Source organism: Bos taurus, chromosome 14 (genome assembly GCF_002263795.3).
Source record: "Bos taurus isolate L1 Dominette 01449 registration number 42190680 breed Hereford chromosome 14, ARS-UCD2.0, whole genome shotgun sequence".
In the NCBI taxonomy this organism is placed as follows: domain Eukaryota; kingdom Metazoa; phylum Chordata; class Mammalia; order Artiodactyla; family Bovidae; genus Bos; species Bos taurus.
Window position 1 is genome coordinate 8,524,552 of NC_037341.1, and position 19,826 is coordinate 8,544,377.

General features: G+C 37.4%; 1 protein-coding gene across 11 annotated transcripts in view; it reads right to left on the reverse strand.

The window, feature by feature from the left end:
• The window catches only part of PHF20L1 (PHD finger protein 20 like 1), an 80,069-nt gene extending 61,589 nt beyond the window's left edge, over window positions 1-18,480 (reverse strand). For 8 of the 11 annotated variants that reach the window (XM_005215333.5, XM_059893190.1, XM_005215331.5 and 5 more), the window contains exons 1-4: window positions 18,195-18,475; window positions 15,931-16,050; window positions 660-831; window positions 424-508 (exon numbers count right to left, since the gene is read on the reverse strand). In XM_005215333.5, the coding sequence (XP_005215390.1) occupies window positions 424-508; window positions 660-831; window positions 15,931-16,013 (340 nt within the window). In that variant the 5' untranslated portion in view covers window positions 16,014-16,050; window positions 18,195-18,475. Of the gene's footprint in view, window positions 1-423; window positions 509-659; window positions 832-11,556; window positions 11,702-15,930; window positions 16,051-18,194 lie in introns of those variants that run through there. The other 3 variants (XM_005215332.5, XM_059893188.1, NM_001372142.1) reach the window with 3 other exon arrangements.
• Between the last annotated feature and the right edge of the window lie 1,346 nt (window positions 18,481-19,826).

Sequence of the window (19,826 nt, forward strand, 5' to 3'; positions counted from 1 at the left end):
ATATTGTACTGTGTTTTACTTCCAACCTGAACTGATTTGAATTTTCCTGTATCTTTAGCACTCAGGTAAAGATGTTCAAAAAATTATTTAGCCAGCAAACTGGAAACAGAGAAGCAGAAATAAAATGTGTATAATATAAGCCTGTCAACTGAAAGCTGAAAAAGCTGAAAAATTTTAACCAACTACTAACCCAAATACTCTACTTAGGCAGCATATTACATACCATCTTATTCTATATAATACATAACGAATTAAATACATAACAAATTAAATTTTTATCCTAAAAAGTATTAGAAGACTAAGTATAAATCAAAGAGAAGTAACAGCTACATGTAACAACTACATGCATTAATTAAAATTAGAAATATAGTTAAATTTTACTATAAATCCCATTTTAATTCTCAGATCATTTCAAATACGTACCTTCTTTGTTAATCGCCTCAATCTTGGCAGGGTAATAGCGACAGTCTGTCCAACGAGCCAGAACCTCTTCTCCAGCTTTAAAATCCTATTTTAAACAACTTTTAAGATCAATACCATGTATAATAAACAAGCATTTCCTTAATTAAAAAAAAACACAAGCTTTTGTAAAATTTAACAGAATTCCTTTAAAAAATACATCATTACATATCTAACAAACAGAAAGCCTTGCTACTTACAAAGAAATCTTCCTCATCTTTTAGCCCTTCTTTTCTTAATGCAGGTCTCTCAAGGGGGCGCAACCTATTGCTATCCCAGTAAATCCACTCATCATAACGATGACTCCAGCGCTCAAAATGGACCAACATCTTGCCCTCCTCATAGTCAATTTTTTCAATTCGTGATGGATACCTCAAAAATAAAAAAAGCCATATCAGGAGAAAATTCTTACATTTGTTTACATAAAGTATGAACTGAATACTGCTTACTATTATACCCATAAACAATATGGACCCATATTTTTAAACTACTGACCAACAAAGTTTGCTTTAGTCTTTGTCTTTTCTTTTTAATGATTGCTCTCAAGACCTACTGAAATATTAACAGTTCAATCCCAGTGGACATATAAATTATATTATTTATAATATAAATTATGCTATCTTGGGAAATAATTTGATAACATGCGTCAAAAGCTTTAAACATATTCTTACTTTTGACTCAAAAATTCCAATTTTGGAACTATACACACAAAACTTGTATAAACAAAAAAATAAAAACCATATGGTTAAAAAAAACCTGAAAACTGTCCATAACTATATAAACTATGGTATATCTACTGAATGGAGTATCATACAGATTTTAAATGTAATGCTTACAAAGAATTTATAATGTAGGAAAATGTAAAAAAGCAGTACTGTGATCACTAGAATTATAAATATATATTTCTATTATAAATATATAAGATGTTAAATAGTAATACATTGGTCGAGCAAAAAATGACATACATTTGTCTACTTTCTCTTTTCTATTTTTCACACTATCCAATATTTTATAATAAGTATTAATGATGGTATGGAAATCTTAGTTAAAACTTCAATTTAAGAATATAGAAACAGTATCACATTGTTCTGTCTTCACATGTGCTGATTCTCCCAGGATTAATTCCAAAATAAAAATTAGTTAACCTGAAACTTTAAACAAAAAAAAGCTTCATAATTCTTAATGTATACAATATGTAATCTTCAACAGCAGCACACAGTAGATTATTTAGCCCTGTGGTTTATCTTATACTTTTACTAGTTATATCAGTTTTTTATTTCCCCTGTAGAATATAAATTTATATTAACATAAATTTAAATATAAAGCAAAACAGCCCTCACATTAACTTTTAAATTAAAAACTGAGTACTACCTGCTTCACACATTCACGCTATTCAAGGCTTTTTATACATTTCAAGGGCCCCGAATCGTTCTCTGCTATAGCCTCTTTCCTCCCTTCAGTCTAATGACATTGAACTATTTGGAATTTCCTTAAACATACCATGCCTTGTCAAACACCTATGCTTTTGTCTGTTCTGTTCCTTCTGCCTAGACCTAAGCTGCCCTTCTATTCCTCTGTACACTCATCATTCAAGACCTGATTTAACATGGAATGACCTGTGTGAAGACCCCCAACTCTCCACCCCCTGGTACTCTCAGTGCACCCATCTCGTCACAATCATCTGCGCAGGATCCTAAACTGTGGGCTGTGGAGCATTTACAGCCCTTGAGACATTAAACATATGACACAAAAAAAGGGGTCCTATGGTCAAATAAGGTAGGAAAATACTAAATTAAATAAACCACTTTCTTTATTGAAGACTTCTTGGTTCTGTCAACAAGACAGGAATAAGGCATTCACTACGACCAAAGCATGTAACCCCTTTCATCACAAAGTATTTACTAACACTTGGCAAGACAGGAGACATCTCAGAAACAGGATGTTAGCAATTACAAGGGCCTGTGAGTTTCGGGGACTGAGTCACAGTCACCTTTGTACCCCCAGCACTTTCACAGTGAGAGACACACACTGGCTACTGTGGGAATGCTCAGGGTGAACAAGTGATGTTAAAGAAAGAAAATCTGTGCATTTCTTCAGAGCTGAGATAGCAGTTTCACTCTTTAGAGGGCATAGGTGTGAGTAAGGAAACATTCTGTTAAAGAGAAGCACAAACACAGGAAAACCTAGGGGATCAACACACACTCCCTGAGGTGGGCATGCCGATTCCCCATTTAGAATCAAAAATGCTTGTCTTCTGTAGTTTTGCTGATTTGTTTCTGCTGCTCTGGTTTTCAAATCAAAACAAACAATGCCAATAGCATTAAGGGAAGCCTAGAGATAAGGTTCTTCTTTATTTTTCAACATTCACTAGCCATTTAACTACTATAAAAGGTGTTCTATCAATTATAAAAACTAAGTTTCTAATTTATGTGTTTATATATTTTTGATTTTGAACAAGAAAATAAGAGGTTTATTCTATAGGTTCCTTCAAATTCTAAATGTATACAATCAAATGTATACAAATAAATGGCAGGTTAAAAGGAAACATAACTAACCCTTATCTTCAAGGAGCTTCACTTAGAGTCAGATGAGGAGACAGAGAAGCTGCATGTTATTTCTGAGAGTCATAAATCCGTCAGGCCCTATGTTCTTCCTCTATTGAGCATCAGCTGATTTTTATATACCTTATCTCATCAGAGCCTGGTAACCATCCAAGGTACAGATAACACAGTCACCATTTAACAGATGAAGACTGTCCAAGGACACACATGTAAGAGTATTCAAAGTAAGAGCTAACTGGTACAAAGAGCCTACAGGAGAAATGCGGTAAGGCCTATATCAAAGTAATTATACCACACATGGTAAACTGTTAAGTTAATAAAACATTTTTTTTCTCCTTTGCATCAAGCTTTTAGTTCTGAACAACCATGAATTTTTCAGAGTTAAATCGCTCACTAACACATTTCCTCACAAGTTAGTTTTCCCTGAAGATAATGAGCAGTAGTACAATACTAATTTCAACTTTGATTTCTCTGTCTTTATTTTTTTTTAATTTGAATATAATTTGCTTTTTTCATTGAAGTATAGTTGACTTTACAAAAATCCTACATAAGATGCAACAGTTAATATTTCAGAGAAAACTGGCGTCCTGGTGACCATTCTTGGGAGAAGTTACCTACGTTGGTCTTGGTGGGGGACTTTAGGGATTCAGACTTAATCAACATGGTACAAAGGTAAAGTGTATACAAAGCATTACTCATTTATTCAGTCAATGTTCATTTACTTAAAACCATCATGTGATTCAGGGTTGAGCATCAGCTGGACAAGGAGGATTCAGACAAACAGAATGTGGTTTCTGTCTTCAAGGACCTCAGGACCAGAGACTGGAGGGGCACTTCCAGGAAACAGTTCCCTTTGGCTAGACTATATGGTAAGTAGTAAGGTGAGTAAAAAAGAGTGGGAGCTCAGACTGGACTGATCAGCTAGGTTCAAACTAAAGGGCCCTGAAATAGTGAACCAGTGAAACGCCTCTTCATTCATTATATTTAAACAGGGAATCCTGTAAAGTCTGTACTTAATTTGGTTATCAGTTAACCTTAGAAAAAAACCCTAACATCAAGATCTTTGCTATCCATTTAAAATACACAAAAGGGTAATTTAACATATAGCCCTATTATTATTTTATTCTATACAGTGAAATGTTTCCCTATTCAAGATGGCCCATAGTAATGCCTTGATACTCAGTGAATAAAAAATATTTCTGAACAAATGTATTCACAAATGCCTCTACATCTTGAACCACAGCAATTATTTTGATGCACAATGTATGTTTTATTATAACTGAGTATGAATGGAATGTAAAATTTTTCTTACTAAATTTGGAAGATGCAGTGATAATGTTTTTGTTTTTGCTTTTCAAAGGATGAATCATGGAAAGCTGTTAAGAGTAAAGAACAGTGACTAGGCTGAGTCCCAAATGTTTGCAAATGATTGGGAAAAAAAATCTGAAAAGTGGGAGACTGGAATTTCAGAGTTAAAACAATTAGGGATAAGAAGAAAACAAAAACAAATAACATAGTTGGCACCTCTTCAGGGTTCAAAAGAAACAAATGGAGAGAAGGCAACTTGGGCTATGATTCTTCGATGCCAAAATTCTACAGAGCTCTACTATTCCTTATGACGATACAACAAAATATCATAAAATTTCCACATCTGTCTTCCCTATCATATCCCACTTTAAACTACTTGCACTGTTTAAATGGTATTAACCAGTGTAGAAATAAAGGGACTGCCTCCATTGCTCTGGGCCTATCTCGCCCTTGTATGTCTTTTCCCCTTGAATCTTAAGAGAACAGAGTTTATTCTAGGCAAACTTAGCAAGAAAAAATAATCCATCCTAAATTGTTTATTAGGTTTAATGGAAACAAACAGCATTCAGAAACGCTGCGAATGATCCTTGCTGAATTTAACAAAATTTTCATATGTGCAATTCTACTTCTGAGAAGGAAATGGCAACCCACTCCAGTGTTCCTGCCTGGAGAATCCCATGGGCAGAGAAGCCTGGCAGGCCATGGTCCATGGGGTCGCAGAGATTCAGACACAACTGAAGTGACTTGACTAAGCACACAATCTCGCAACTGATTTCTTAGGACTCTTTCTGAATCAGTGTGGTCAAATTCTCTAATGGTCCAGTTCAACCGTGGCTGTAACAGCAGGGTAAAGTGAAGTGAAAAGTCGCTCAGTCATGTCCGACTCTTTGTGACCCCATGGACTATACAGTCCATGGAATTCTCCAGGCCAGAATACTGGAGTGGGTAGCCTTTTTCTTCTCCAGCGGATCTTCCCAACCCAGGGATCGAACACAGGTCTCCGCATTGCAGAGGGCGGATTGCAGGGCGGATTCTTTACTGGCTGAGTCACAAGGGAAGCCCGACTAAAGCAAGACCATTATTAAAAACAAAAATTACTTTCACCTTCCACTTTATTGCCTCATCCGATAATACCAGCATTTTAACACTGTCACTGGTGCCTCCCACTTACACAAGACGGGTCAGAGAGTAGCAAGCTTTATGGATTCTGAACTAACTCTGTAATTCATTAAAAACCAGACACTGAGCAAAGAGACTAGGTACACACTGAATAAACTGTATTGGTTCCCTATAACATCAACTCAAGTCTATTGTCAAAACATAAAGGAAATAAGAAACCTACAATGGGAATTACCATTACAGATGACTTACTACACTGGCTCATGTTATTAACTGTTTTACATGACAAGTACTGACTGACAGCTAGATCAGGAGACCAAGATTCCCTGAGAATGTATGTAAAAAAACCATCTGGCCCAGAAGTATACAAGTATTCTCTTGAGAGAAGGGTTCCCCACTTTGATCAGATTTCCAAGGGGTTCACGATTCAAAAAAAAAAGTCCTCTGGAAAGCAAGACCATCTGTTAGCCCTCAGACCATAGGTGCTCCATATTCCTGGGAGCAAGGAAACGATGATGGGCATGCAGCTATGCCAGGACTATAACCTGACAGATTAAAGCATGTAAGCCAAAGGACATGGCTGTTAACTACTCATCAGTAGGTTACCACCCACTGAGCACTACCAAATATCCCAAAGACCATCAGAATTCACTCCGAGATTTCACCCATCATATGAACAAGAACTGTGTTAATCAAAAAGGCAACTGACCCAATAAATTATTCAAATTATGTATTTTAAATAATAATCCTTGTTTATATTGGTAAAACAGTAAAATTTCTAATTTACACAAATTAAAAAATTGACAGTTCCTCATCCATTTCATTTAACTTGGCACTGAGTCTCTAATTCACTGAATGTCAGACACTAAAGTAGGAATAAAGCTACAAACAATCAACAAATTTAGGAGGGAGAGGAGAAGAAAAGGGAATCAAATAAGGTAATACAATTACAACATGATGTAATAGCTAGTAAAGGTACACTGCAGTAGCACACAGAGAGAATACCTAAATTAGATGTTCTCTTGGATAAAGCAGTTCTTCAATTTTTAAAGGATGAAATACACTTGAAAAATGACTTCAATGTAATTTAAATGTTAGCAGGATCTCCAGGAGTTAGAATTAACAATTCAGAACAGTCTTGTGGATAGGAACTGCATTAGCAAGAAACTCTCAATGTATCATAAAAAATGACTAAAACATATTATAAGATATAGAAATAGAGACCTTCCTTACATATAATTGTCAGAAGAGGTTTATCTGCCAGATAATAAAAATTAATGTAGAATGAAGTCGAACGCAAACCTAAGATTCTTATAACCTGCTAACCTTTTAAAATTTTTAGTTTCTTGGAAACACTTTAAATTCAATCATGCTTTGTAATTTTCAGGTGTTTCCTCATGCATTAACTGATCACAACTACAATACGTCACCTGCTAGAGCAGCATTTTTAGATGACATGCTTCTAGGCACTGCACGCTTAGTTTGTTTCACACTTAACAACATGCTGAAAACAAAACCCTTTTGATTAATTCAAACTTGATGTTCCAAAATGAAGCATAAATCCAAAGAATCTAAATTTTAAGAACACTCAGAGGATGGTTATATACATCAAAACTGCATCCGTTCCAACACTGAATTCCAAGGATCTCACATTATCCCTTAGGTCTATTCAGAGCCATTCATCACGAAGACACACACATGACATAAAACAGATCACCCTGCTTCCTACCTGTTCATAATCTTTGCAGCAAAGACCGGTAAGACCAGAGTTAGCTGTGTATTTTCCCCTAGTGACTTGTAGCAGCCACTTTTCAAATCAAGGTTTCATTTCAGATGACTCGATTTAAACTCCTGCTGCTCTACCTCCTCAGTATCTGAATCTCCTCTGTGCCTGCATTCACTCATGCCATCGGTTCTGACCAAATCAAAATGCTTACAACACAATCTCTATGCTCATTACCATCTCCTACCGTAAGAATCAATTAGACTATCAAAAATTCCTTTCCCACTCCACTAAAAATGCCACCAATATTCTACTCCAAGTTTATGTGCTTCATATAATTTGTTCAAACCAACATGATCAAACTTTGTTGTTACAAAACTCCAAACACTAACCTTACCAGGTTGCAGTTGACCGTTTCTATTTCTTAATATTTAGCACTTAAAAATTAATTTAATATACTACACGTAGTCATATATGCTTATACATCTAAGATTAAAATTTTAGGAATTTACAGTGACTTCTCTATTAGATTCTATTTTCTTAGAATAACTAATGTTCATTCTGCTATTATCATTAAAGCTAGCACTTATTTACCATGTGGCAGAGACCATGAAAAGTTCTTAAAGTGCAGTCTCTTGCTAAATATTCAAACAGCCCTTTGAGTTAGGTACTACTATTATTTCCAGTTATTTAAGGAGGTCATAGAACCTCTGGAAGTCAAGTAACTTCCTCAAGTCGAAACAGTAAGTGGTAGATCCCTGAATGGAGGTCTGTCTATCCTTAAAGAATATGCTTTTGATTATCATATATTCTGCATCTTACAACTGATCATTTTCAGCTCCTGTCAACCTTACTGCAGTACTTAAAATACAGGGGGCTCTTTCTCAAGAGATACAAAAACAATATGAAATCAAGTTATATGTTTATTTTTTCTTGCAAATTTAATTTTAATCTTCTGTTTCTGATACAAATAAAATGCAAAAAGTTTTTGTTAGCCAGAAAGCATGGAAAATAGCTTTTATTATATTGTACAAAATAAACATTCCTCTCACCCCATATAAAAAGACTAAGCAAACAGACTCTTCTGTTTTATTATTAAAAATTCTCAAAAAAAAAAAGGCAAACTGCATCTCTCAACTATGTTTAAGTATGAAACATTACATTATGATGATAAAAGAATGTAAGGGGGAAAAGTAGCTTAACTTACATGCTTGATTATGTCATAACTTACATTTAAAAGTTAAGATAGGAAAGTTGGGATATGAGTTGTTAGGGAACTAAGAAAAACACTAGGTGACTTTAAAAATGAAAACATATGAAATTTCTTAATAGTTTGATAAATATCGTTCTTATTATTCTATGCTTAGTTTTCAACAAGTAAGTCACAATTCATTTGCAGTAGTGTTTTACAGTGGTAACCAAATTTCAAGATATCCCCAAAACTTTCCCCGGTGCCTCAGAGATTAAAGCGTCTGCCTGGAATGCGGGAGACCCAGGTTCGATCCCTGGGTCAGGAAGATCCCCTGGAGAAGGCAATGGCAACCCACTCCAGTACTCTTGCCTGGAGAATCCCATGGAGGGAGGAGCCTGGTAGGCTACAGTCCATAGGGTCACAAAGAGTGGGACACGACTGAGCAACTTCACTTTCACTTTCCAAAACTTTCAGGTTCATTCTTGACTAACCCACTAAAATTCAATGAAATTTCCTGGGCACCTTTTTATAAGTAAAAGGGGTAGGGCTTGCATATAATTACTTCACATTAGTAGCTTATTCTTTAGTACCTTACCTACCCATGATATACTAGAAACATACTCATTTTTCACTGAAGAGGGTTGGGTTTTTGGCAATGAGAAGAGACTTTTAATATACACTGAATACTAAACATCCACATTCTCTCCTCAATTTTATTGCAATAATTCTCTCCAAGTTGAGTTAATTTTAATGACAGAAATAATGTACCTTATGTACCAGCTTCTACTTTAATACAAAGACAATTTTTATATGCTGATTAATGATCTGCATGAGGCAGTAGGAGGAATGGTTAGTAGCTCTTCAATACACAGTCATATAAAAATACCAAAGCACCGGGGCCCGTCCGGTGACTCTGACGCAGGCTCAAGTTTGAGAACCACTCTTTTGGACTTCACCTGAATCACTTTTAAAATATAGTTACTAGCATCAGTGAACTTAGTAAGAGAATCAATTCGTTAGTAAATAGGTACCATACAGGAAGTTAAAGTCTTGTACTGAATAACTACTGGCTTCTTAAAGCCTTTAGTTTTAATTCTAAGTAATTTCAAAATTAAAGTTAATAAGAAAGCATTTAAATGAGCAGAACAGCAGGATGGAGAAAGAGTAACTACCTTCCCAACACCACTATAACACAAGTACTATAAAATTCTAGATATCTTTTCCAATTACATTCACTGTTCTCCATCTTTTTCAATTAATTTTCTCTTCTTCTAGAGTCTGGCAGTTTTGAGCACACTGCATGTGACTTCCAGCCTTTACCTACTTTACTCCTGCCTCAAGTCATTTATTACCCATCTAAAAGTGAGACTAAAATACCTGTCCCTGATCAACAGGTAAAAAGTAGATAAAAGAATCTGTTTCCAGTTCAGCGGACCTGAAAGATCACTGAATATGTCACACCTTCATTTTAGGGACATTAAAGCAAAGAACTCTCCAAAGTCCCATAGTTCATGGCAGAACAGCACCTAAAGCCACGTTTTCTGACTTTAGTTATATCTACCTTTTTCAATACTCCTTTTCTCCTGCCTTTCAAGAAAACTAGGATAAACAAAAAAAATGTAAAATATCATATAAGAAACGAATCACCAGTCCAGGTTCGATGCAGGATACAGGATGCTTGGGGCTGGTGCACTGGGATGACCCAGAGGGATGGTACGGGGAGGGAGGTGGGAGGGGGGGTTCAGGATTGGGAACACGTGTACACCCATGGCGGATTCATGTTGATGTATGGTAAAACCAATACAATATTGTAAAGTAATTAGCCTCCAATTAAAATAAATAAATTTTTAAAAAATTGAGCAAGAAAAAGCTAAAAAAAAAAAATGAACTAACATAATGAAAGAATATAAGAGAAAAGACCACAAGAATAAAGTAGGCGTATTTTAAAATAAATATGTCTACTCTACACCTATTTCTAATATTGCTTTCAACATTTTTTTTGTGGGGAGGAACAGGGGAGAGAAAGGGAGAACTTTATCTTTGAAAGCTCACAGAGGGACTGCCCTTACAGTCTAGTGGTTAGGACTGCACCTTCCAGTGCAGGAGACCCGGGTTCCAGTCCTGGTCCAGGAGCTAAGCTCCCACACGCCTCACAGCCAAAAATCCAAAACATAAAACAAAAGAAATATCGCAACAAACTCAATATAAGACTTTAAAAAAAATACTCCACGTCAAAAAACTATTAAAAAAAAAGTTCAGAGCTTTCTAAGTGGAAATGTTAAAAATTAAAGAACTAAAATGATTGTACACTGGTGTAGACCTGTTTGATGATTATTAAACTAGGGTTCACTTAGATCTTAGGATTCAAAACTTTTAACTTTCTTACTGTAAGGAATCTCAGAATTTGTAAGTCTTACAAAATTCAATTTGAAATTCTCTACAAACAGGGTCCTTAGTCTGGAGTTCCCTGTTAAGCTTACTACCACCACCCATAATAGATTATTCAATTATTTTGTTGTGTAAATATGATTGTACATTCTTCTGAGTCTACAGCTGAAATTAGTTTTCAAAGGTAGTTAGTGACCCAAAACTAGAATCAATATCTTCTAAGCACAAATAGATTTAGGGAAGTTCCATGTACAAAAGGACATACTTTATTTACATTAGCAAAAGAATATTTTAAAAGTATTCATCCATGGTTTCTACAAATTCCAAACTCACCTAATGTAATTTAAGTATGTTTTCAGTTTTTAAATTTGATCTTGTCATTGTTCAGTCGCTAAGTTGTGTCCAACTCTTGGTGACCCCAAGAACTGCAGCACGCTAGGCTTCTCTGTCCATCACTATCTCCCTGAGTTTGCTCAAACTCATGTCCATTGAGTCAGTGATGCCATCCAACCATCTCATCCTCTGTCGCCCCCTTCTCGTCTTGCCCTCAATTTCTCCCAGCAAAATTTGATCTACACACTCCTTTTCAGGAACATTCCTCTTCTGTTTCAAATACAGACCACACAGCTTCCCTCTACTAGTGTTTTCCTTTGAATAGCAAATCCGATTAGAAAAAGACAACTCTTTTAATTCAGATAATACAAAATTTTAATTTAAATTATAAAGTATGTGTACTTGCTACAATCTGAATTTATTCAATTTTCCCACTCTACAAAATTCTGTTCATGAACATTTTAAAAACTCACATTTGCAAATGTTCCATACAGTTCAAAAAACTCCAAATGTGTGGAAACAGCATTTGCCAATTCAAATTTATACTGTTCTATCAAACTCTGACACTTGGAGACATCTCCACTTTTTTTTAATCTTTCATTTTCCTTTCCTTTAGATCTAGAAGAGAATTAAATAGAAATATTCCAAAAAAGGTCAGAAGAGCATAACTCATCTGAATGTTTTAAACTAACTTTATAATTTCAATTTTAAGAGTAACACCAGAGCACACTTACTTTACTTGTTGTGTTTTCATAACTAAATCATTTGCTATAGAATATTTTAATTTCAATCTTAAAGTTAAATCAGTAGTCAAAACTGGTATGATTTTATCACTTTTCTTATTGAATAATACTCAGAACGATTAGATACTTGAATATCTTAAGGGTGCTTTGTAAATTATGAAACTCTGCAAAAACAAAGATTTTTATTATCACCTCAAAAAAGATGGTTTATGCATGTTGCAATGACATGATATTCCTTCTACATCTTAGATCATTCTCATGTCAACACTAAGGCTACATTTAAAAACTTACACACCTGAGTCTTCAGATCCCCGAAGATTTTTCAACTCTTCCTCTTTCCTTGCATTTACCTCAGTGCTTTATAATTATCTATTATTTCATATAATTTGAAGCAAGTTTAAATACATTATTTTATTTGATCCTTAAAGTAAGTAAAAGTAAGTAACACTGCTTTCATTTTACTGCTAAACCAACCAAATTCAAGGACTTACCCGTATTTACAAGATCAGAAAGTGACAACCTGACTCTTTCCTCTTTAGAATTCACTGATGGTGTGTCATAACTTCAACTCTGAACTTTTTCTTTTCCCAAACACAACCTGTATCAACAACCTGTATCTATTTTCATCCTTATGATGTTACTGCATCCAAGAGATTATACAGCCAATATGTTTAGGTTAGGATATAAAGATAAGAGAAAATGGTTGATTGTCTTAACTGTAAACATTAGCATTTTTAAAGACTTTTAAATTAAAAGATTGTTGAGGAAAAAAACAAAATGTTTTGAGTCAGACTATAAATTTTTTAAAAATTAAAGCAACCCACACTTTTCAGTAAGAATTAGGTTTAGTCCTCAGAGAACAGATCCAGGTATCTAAAAGCACACCAGGGATAGAAGGCGAGTGGCCTCTCTCTGGCTTCTCAGACCCTGCATTCATTAGTGCTGGTAAAATCAAACCACCAGGATTTTCTGATGTAGCTGGAAAACTACTCTGAAAGCAAAAAAAGTAATAATTTGCTACTTGAAAATGTGAAACGTATTTCCAAGGATGAAATATCTTTCTGAACTCCTAAGAGCATGTGATATGATTTGCTCAAGGAACAATAATGTATTTTACCAAAGAAAAATAGTCTTCCTATTAAATCAACTCTACCCCAAGCCTAAATGTAGGCACTTAACTTTATTTCTGCCCACTAAATTTAGAGTTTATCCTTTTATTTATAGGGCATATACTAAAAACATATTTTCCTTTACCTTTTCTTATATAGGAAAAACCTGCTACATATAAGACAAATTGGTATTCAGATGCCTCACTATCACGATTTTTTCCTCTGTGTTTCTCTTTAAGAGCTAATGTATCAACCTGTGAGAAGTCATTTCTTAATAATAGCTACAATGCTTATTATAAATGTCTTGAGTACAAAGAGAGTAAGTAATATTTGCATTCCTGCATGTCCCTCCCTGTCTAATGCCTACAATTCAAAAGACTTCTATGTCAAGTAGGTCTTCACTACTATTCCAGTTTAACGAGTAAATGTAGAAGACTAACTATGGATGCATTCAATATGGATGCAACCCAAAGAGAATATGAAAGAAAGGAGAGTGGGAAGGACGAAAGTTCAGTGTATTTTCAGTGATTAACTGCTTTGCCCTCATAACAATATCAAAGTTTTTCAACACTTAAATAACCCTTCAATAGTTTTACTTGATATTAAAGCAAAAATGTATAGAATTTATATGGAATACAGAATGGTCCTTAACAAAACATAAAGAATAAAGTTTATCCCATTTAGAAATAAAATCTGTTAAGAGCACCATGTCTCACATGACTTCTTTCTGCCCCACATAAAATTCAATAAATCTTAGCAGTTAATTAGTTGTCCTACAAATTAAAGGGTCACTGAAGCCTAAACAGTTCTTGAGACTACTGACATTAATAAAGTCACAACAAGAAAATTATTTCTTTCAATTACCTAGAATATGTATATATAATACTATTAATTTGTTTTTAATTATAGCACCACTATAGCAGAATGCTAAAATCTTCATATAAATGAATGCATAAAAATCAAACTGACAAGTGTCAGTGATTATCATATGTGATTATTTTGGTTAATGTTTTACTCACTTTAGAGAGACCATTATTACTGGGGTCATTTAAATTAAATCTAAATGTTATGAATGAGTACATCTGCATGATATCACTCTATCTAAGCACTTGAAATTTTTTGATGAGAAGCATAAGACAGTGAAAACCCTAAGCTATAACTTTGTTCTCTGAAATTCCACATACTCTAAAAGCAAACTCAGACTTAATTTTTAAAGTAGTCCTTTTTTATAATCTTTTTAACTATTGAATCATTGATTTAACAGCTAATGAATTAGGAAGCATTTCACCATAAGTGAATTTCTTACAAATACCAAAATTAAGTATGTCAATATCTCTGAAGGCCACTGAAGGACTAATAAACTATCTACTTTTTCAAAACTGGAAGCTAATTCAATTGCAACTTTGTCAGTTTGGAAGCCTAAGAAAAGAATCTCATGAATTAAACTAGAAATTCAAAAAGTTAGTAACTTTAACAAAAGAAAAAAAAGTAAAGATTAACATCAAAGAAGTAGCATCTCTCATCCTCTTCTATCACAGAGAGATTCAACTGTGAGTGCCTTCAAAGTAAAAAGTTTCCTTTGGTCAAAATCAAAACCAAAGAGAGTTAATTATGGACTAAAATAGCATCTTTCCTTGTACAGTCTAATGCAGAGGCTCTCCATTTGGGGCACAGAGAGCCCCTCAACCCCAGAACAACCGGCAACACCTACCGACAATGTTTACCATCACGACTAGGAGGGGATGCTAAACTGCCTGGTTCCCAGGTATTTTCCAAGCCCCTCCTAAAAACACTGTGTATATTTTCCACCTTATGAGAGTAAGTAAGCCCCCTAAAAAGAAACACTCACTGAGATGCAGCTTGGTGGCATGAGGCCAAATAACTGCCTTCCCACCTCAAACCAACCCAAAAAGACCCATTAAGCTGGGGGTTCACAGACGTGTGCAGAGTTCCAATGCCGGATGCTAACAGACAAAAACCCCAGGCTGGTCTAAAGTCAAACATCATGACTAAACAAGATTTCTCTGCCTGCCACTGCCAACTCAGGAAGTTGACTTAATACAAATCAATCAAAGACAAATCTACAACATGCCCACTACATTTTTAAGAGAATTGTAAAAAATGTCCAAAAGTCTGGCGAGTTGCTGAACTGCTAGACCCTTCATTAGAATAAATGGGCTTCAAGTGGAGCTGAGCCTGAACCACTACCAGGAGAGGAAGCTCTCCAATGCCCATCTCTGTGTAGGGGGCTGAGAATGGCACCAAGAGACATCCACCCAGACAGCAGAGCTAGAGACCAGCTAATGAGAATGAGGAAGGCATTCCCGAGCAGAAAGAGAGAATTCTTATTCCTACTGTGGTGCAGCCATCCGGGTGTATGCTATTTTTCTTTCTCTCCTTTCTGGGCAGTGACTTTATGCCAGGTAACCAATTTCTCCTACACCGTATGCAGGGGTTTGCTGGGACTATCTGAATTCACCACTTATCACAGGCAGAGGTAGAAATGGCAGATAGAGGAGAAGAAATAAGAGAAGGCCTGAAAGGATTACTCATTTAAAACTGGAAACAGTGAAAACTCGCCTTTAGGTCACCACATTCTGAGGAGGAAAGAGAGATACTGGGTTTTGGTTTCAGGTGGAATAGTCAATGACAACTATGCTAACCATCAACAAATTCTATAGTTTGAAAAAACAGCTATGAAACAGGGCCCCCCAAAACAGATTTATATCAAGTTTTATACAAAACTTGGGAACCTAGTTATTTAGATTAACCCACTCTCTCTCCCACCACCCATAGAGCTCATATTAAGTACACAAGAGTGCTGATAACTGCAAAATCTGTTGAAGAGTAGGAAAACTAAAAAACAATGAATATGCTTATTCAAAATGTGAACAAGGTAATGTTTCTGCCACTGTCAGGAAAAGAGCAATTAACCAACCCATGTAGACTACAGACACTGGGCTTTACTTCAGGGGCTCTCCTGTATTTTCCATACCATTTTTGTAAGTAGTCCAGTGCCTCCAAACGAGCACCGATCTCAAAAGTGATTCCAGGACGATTTGGGGGCTTTTTACTCATCTTGAGATCCTATTCTTCAGGATTCTCTTTTCACTACCTCAAGAGAGAAAAAAAAAAAATGTTAGGTTCTGATACATAAAAGGCACAAGTGATTAAACAATTTTTTTAAACATTAAGTGAGAAGTTAAAATAACCACCAAATTTTTAAGAAATTTGAATGATGACTGCCAATAAAAGTACTGTGCAACTTGCAGGCAATCTTACTAATAAATTAAGAAAAAGGACATTAAAAAGGTAACTACTTTAAAAGAATGAACAAATGAGGATTAACACTAATGGTTGAAGTGCTTTAAATTTTAACTTGAAAATATCCAAGAAAATTCTTCAAGATAACAGTTGAAAATGTTTTGCATCTTTGAAAAATCAAGACAACTGAGTGATCTGGCACATGACTATTGAAATTTTTAAGAGAATAAATTAACCAAGTTTTTCAACTAATATTTATTGAGTGCCTTATAATATAAAGCACTTGATAAGACACTAAAGAACATAAAGATGAAAGAAACAGTACACACACTTATAGTAAAAATTTTAGTAATTCCTCTAGTGATTAGGATTTTTCACCACTTATGATCTCCCACCTGGTAGCACATGATTCAATAATTTTAACTAACATAAAGTTGCAGAGGAAACCTCATTTTCTTCATATTCAATAAGCAACAATGACACAGAGTTTTAACTCTGAGAACTTCTACTGTATTTCTATATAGACAGTACCCACATTGGCAATAAAAGTGGCTGTAGTTCAAACAAAAAACTACAAAGGAATACCTATTCCTCTCTAGACCATGGACATATAGAATATTCACTATCATTTTAGCCAGTGGATGTTCAGCACACTTGGTAGTCTCTTTTTCACAAACTAGCACCTGAGGAAGATGGATGCATTTTGAGACAGCTTAATCAAAATATATTTAATCAGGAATAGAAACCTACTGCTAATGTGGGAAAGGAGAAATCCTTAAAACCTTTTTGAAATTAAGAATTACAAATATGACTATGCTCCCTCCCAGTTTAAAGAAGAAAACACACAACGGTACCATGCTTTTTCAATGGTTTTGTCACAACTGAAAAGGGACAAGACATAACAGCAAGCATAAAAACCAACTGACCTTTTCTCTTAGAAAGAATCTGCTAGGTAAGGGAAAGTACATGCCATAAAAAAATATGTAAAAATCAAACATAAATACTCATGGAGTGGCGAGCAGTGGGGAGAAGGAGGCGGGGGTGATATCCTCCCGCCGGCCATGGCAGCAGCGAAGATTAGTGCATTAAAGTTAACAGCAAGCTCTGCCAGAGGGCATTCGGTATAAGAGAAACAATAGTATGAATATTTTTAATAACGGTCTGGTCAGTGCCGCAACATCCAAGGCGGTTTACTTAAACGTTTTGCGAAGAAATCGAATCCACTTTTCCTGCTGTTCTTCACAAGGAAAACTTAGGAAGGGTAACCGACCAGTTACACGAACATTTTCTAGGATCAAACTTAGAACCCTCAAGAAGTGACAAAGTTAGGACATACAATCCTCTCAGAGGTGCTTCTGGATGAGGTTTCAGAAAAAGCAAGATTTCCTTTTCTTGAGTGCAGAGGGGCAGATGGGGAGGGATGTGAATTAAGGAAAAGTAAAGACCAAGTAAACAGTTCTAATGAGGGGTAAAACTTGAAGCAAAAGAGAAAGGGGGACAGAAAGAACCAAGAGGGTAAAAAAAAAAATTGGAAAGGAAACGAACAAGAAAGCAAAAATATATAAGGACTGTGAAACGTGTGGACCTGACAAACGGCAGTAAGAGAAAATTTAGCGAGAAGACACACAACACTGGAGAGTGAAGCCGGGGTCAGGGAATGGCCGCGGGGCCAAAGAAACGGTGGTGGTTGGAAGGAGCGGGGGTGGTTGGTGATGCGGGGCGGGAGGGAGGTGACCAGAGACCGACAGGAAAGGCTTAGACCCGGCTCGCAGGGTGTAGGAGACGCCTCCGGGTTTGACAGCCGTCCGGCCCCCGGCGAGAGGCGGCGGGGGAAGGAAGGGAGGGGGAGACGGAGCGGCGGCGCCCAGACAATAGGGGCGGCGAGTTACGGTGAGGGACGCGGGCCAGAGACAAGACACCAGCGCGGGGGTGTCCCGGTCGGCCAGGCGGGGGGCTCGGCGGGCTCCAGGCTCTGCTGCCGCCGCTGTCTCTTACCGACTCGGCCTCCTCTTTTTTGCACAGTTGTCGGGCTGTCCGGGGCCGAGCCGGGGCGCGAACAGGACGGCCAGCCCGGGCCTCCGCCACCGGCCTCCGCCCAGGCAGCGGTCGCGGAGGGAGCAGGATCAGAGCGAGCCGAGGCCGCAGCGCTGGGTCGGTCCCGAGGTCGCGCCGGGTAGGGAGCAGGTCCGAGCGCTCAAGCCCGCTCAGTGTCCGCTGCCATCGCCTCCTCAGCCGTCGCCGCCGCCGGCCAGCCCTGACGCGACGCCGGGCCCAGCGACGTCAGCCACCCGCGACGCGCCGGAAGCGGGCCTGGGCGCATCACGTGACGCAAGAGGGTTGGGCGCGGGCTGCGCGGCCGATTGGAGGGCCGCCCTGGGAGGCGGGGCTTTGCGGCAGTTGGCTGACCGCTGGCTGCAGGGACCCTGGTTAGCAACTGAGGAACGCGGGCCCAGGCACCTCATTGGCAGTTGTGAAGTGTTTAACCTTTGGGAGATGAGGCCTAAGCCCACTGAATTTAATGCTGTTCATTTGTTGTTAACCGGACTCTCAAAATTTCCTCAATCGCTGCATCCTGGGCAAACTTTTGTATTGATGTATGCACACTGCACCCCCATTCCACATAAAGGAGAGCAAGTGGTTACTGTTGTAAAAGTGAATAAACGTCTATTGAATACCTCCTTTATAGCAGGCAGTGTACTGTGAGTGCATCACATGACAACTACAATCGCACAATTGTATTCCTTTATAGGAGATCCTTGGAGAAGGCAATGGCACCCCACTCTAGTACTCTTGCCTAGAAAACCATGGACTGAGGAGCCTGGTAGGCTGCAGTCCATGGGGTCGCTAAGGGTCAGACACGACTGAGCAACTTCACTTTCACTTTTCACTTTCATTCATTGGAGAAGGAAATGGCAACCCACTCCAGTGTTCTTGCCTGGAGAATCCCGGGGACCGGGAAGCCTGGTGGGCTGCCGTCTATGGGGTCGCACAGAGTCGGACACGACTGAAGCGACTTAGCAGCAGCAGTAGCAGTAGCAGCAGCATAGGAGATCCTTACAACACAAAAGGCAAATATTACTAAGACATTTTGTGTGGGGTTGCAATAGTAGAACTGGACGTGGAACAAGAGACTGGTTCCAAATAGGAAAAGGAGTCCGTCAAGGCTGTATATTGTCACCCTGCTTATTTAACTTCTATGCAGAGTTCATCATGAGAAACGCTGGGCTGGAAGAAGCACAAGCTGGAATCAAGATTGCCTGGAGAAATATCAGTAACCTCAGATATGCAGATGACACCACCCTTATGGCAGAAAGTGAAGAGGAACTAAAAAGCCTCTTGATGAAAGTGAAAGAGGAGAGTGAAAAAGTTGGCTTAAAGCTCAACATTCAAAAAATGAAGATCATGGCATCCAGTCCCATCACTTCATGGGAAATAGATGGGAAAACAGTGGAAACAGTGTCAGACTTTATTTTGGGGGGCTCCAAAATCACTGCAGATGGTGATTGCAGCCATGAAATTAAAAGACGCTTACTCCTTGGAAGGAAAGTTATGACCAACCTAGATAGCATATTGAAAAGCAAAGACATTACTTTGCCAACAAAGGTTCGTCTAGTCAAGGCTATGGTT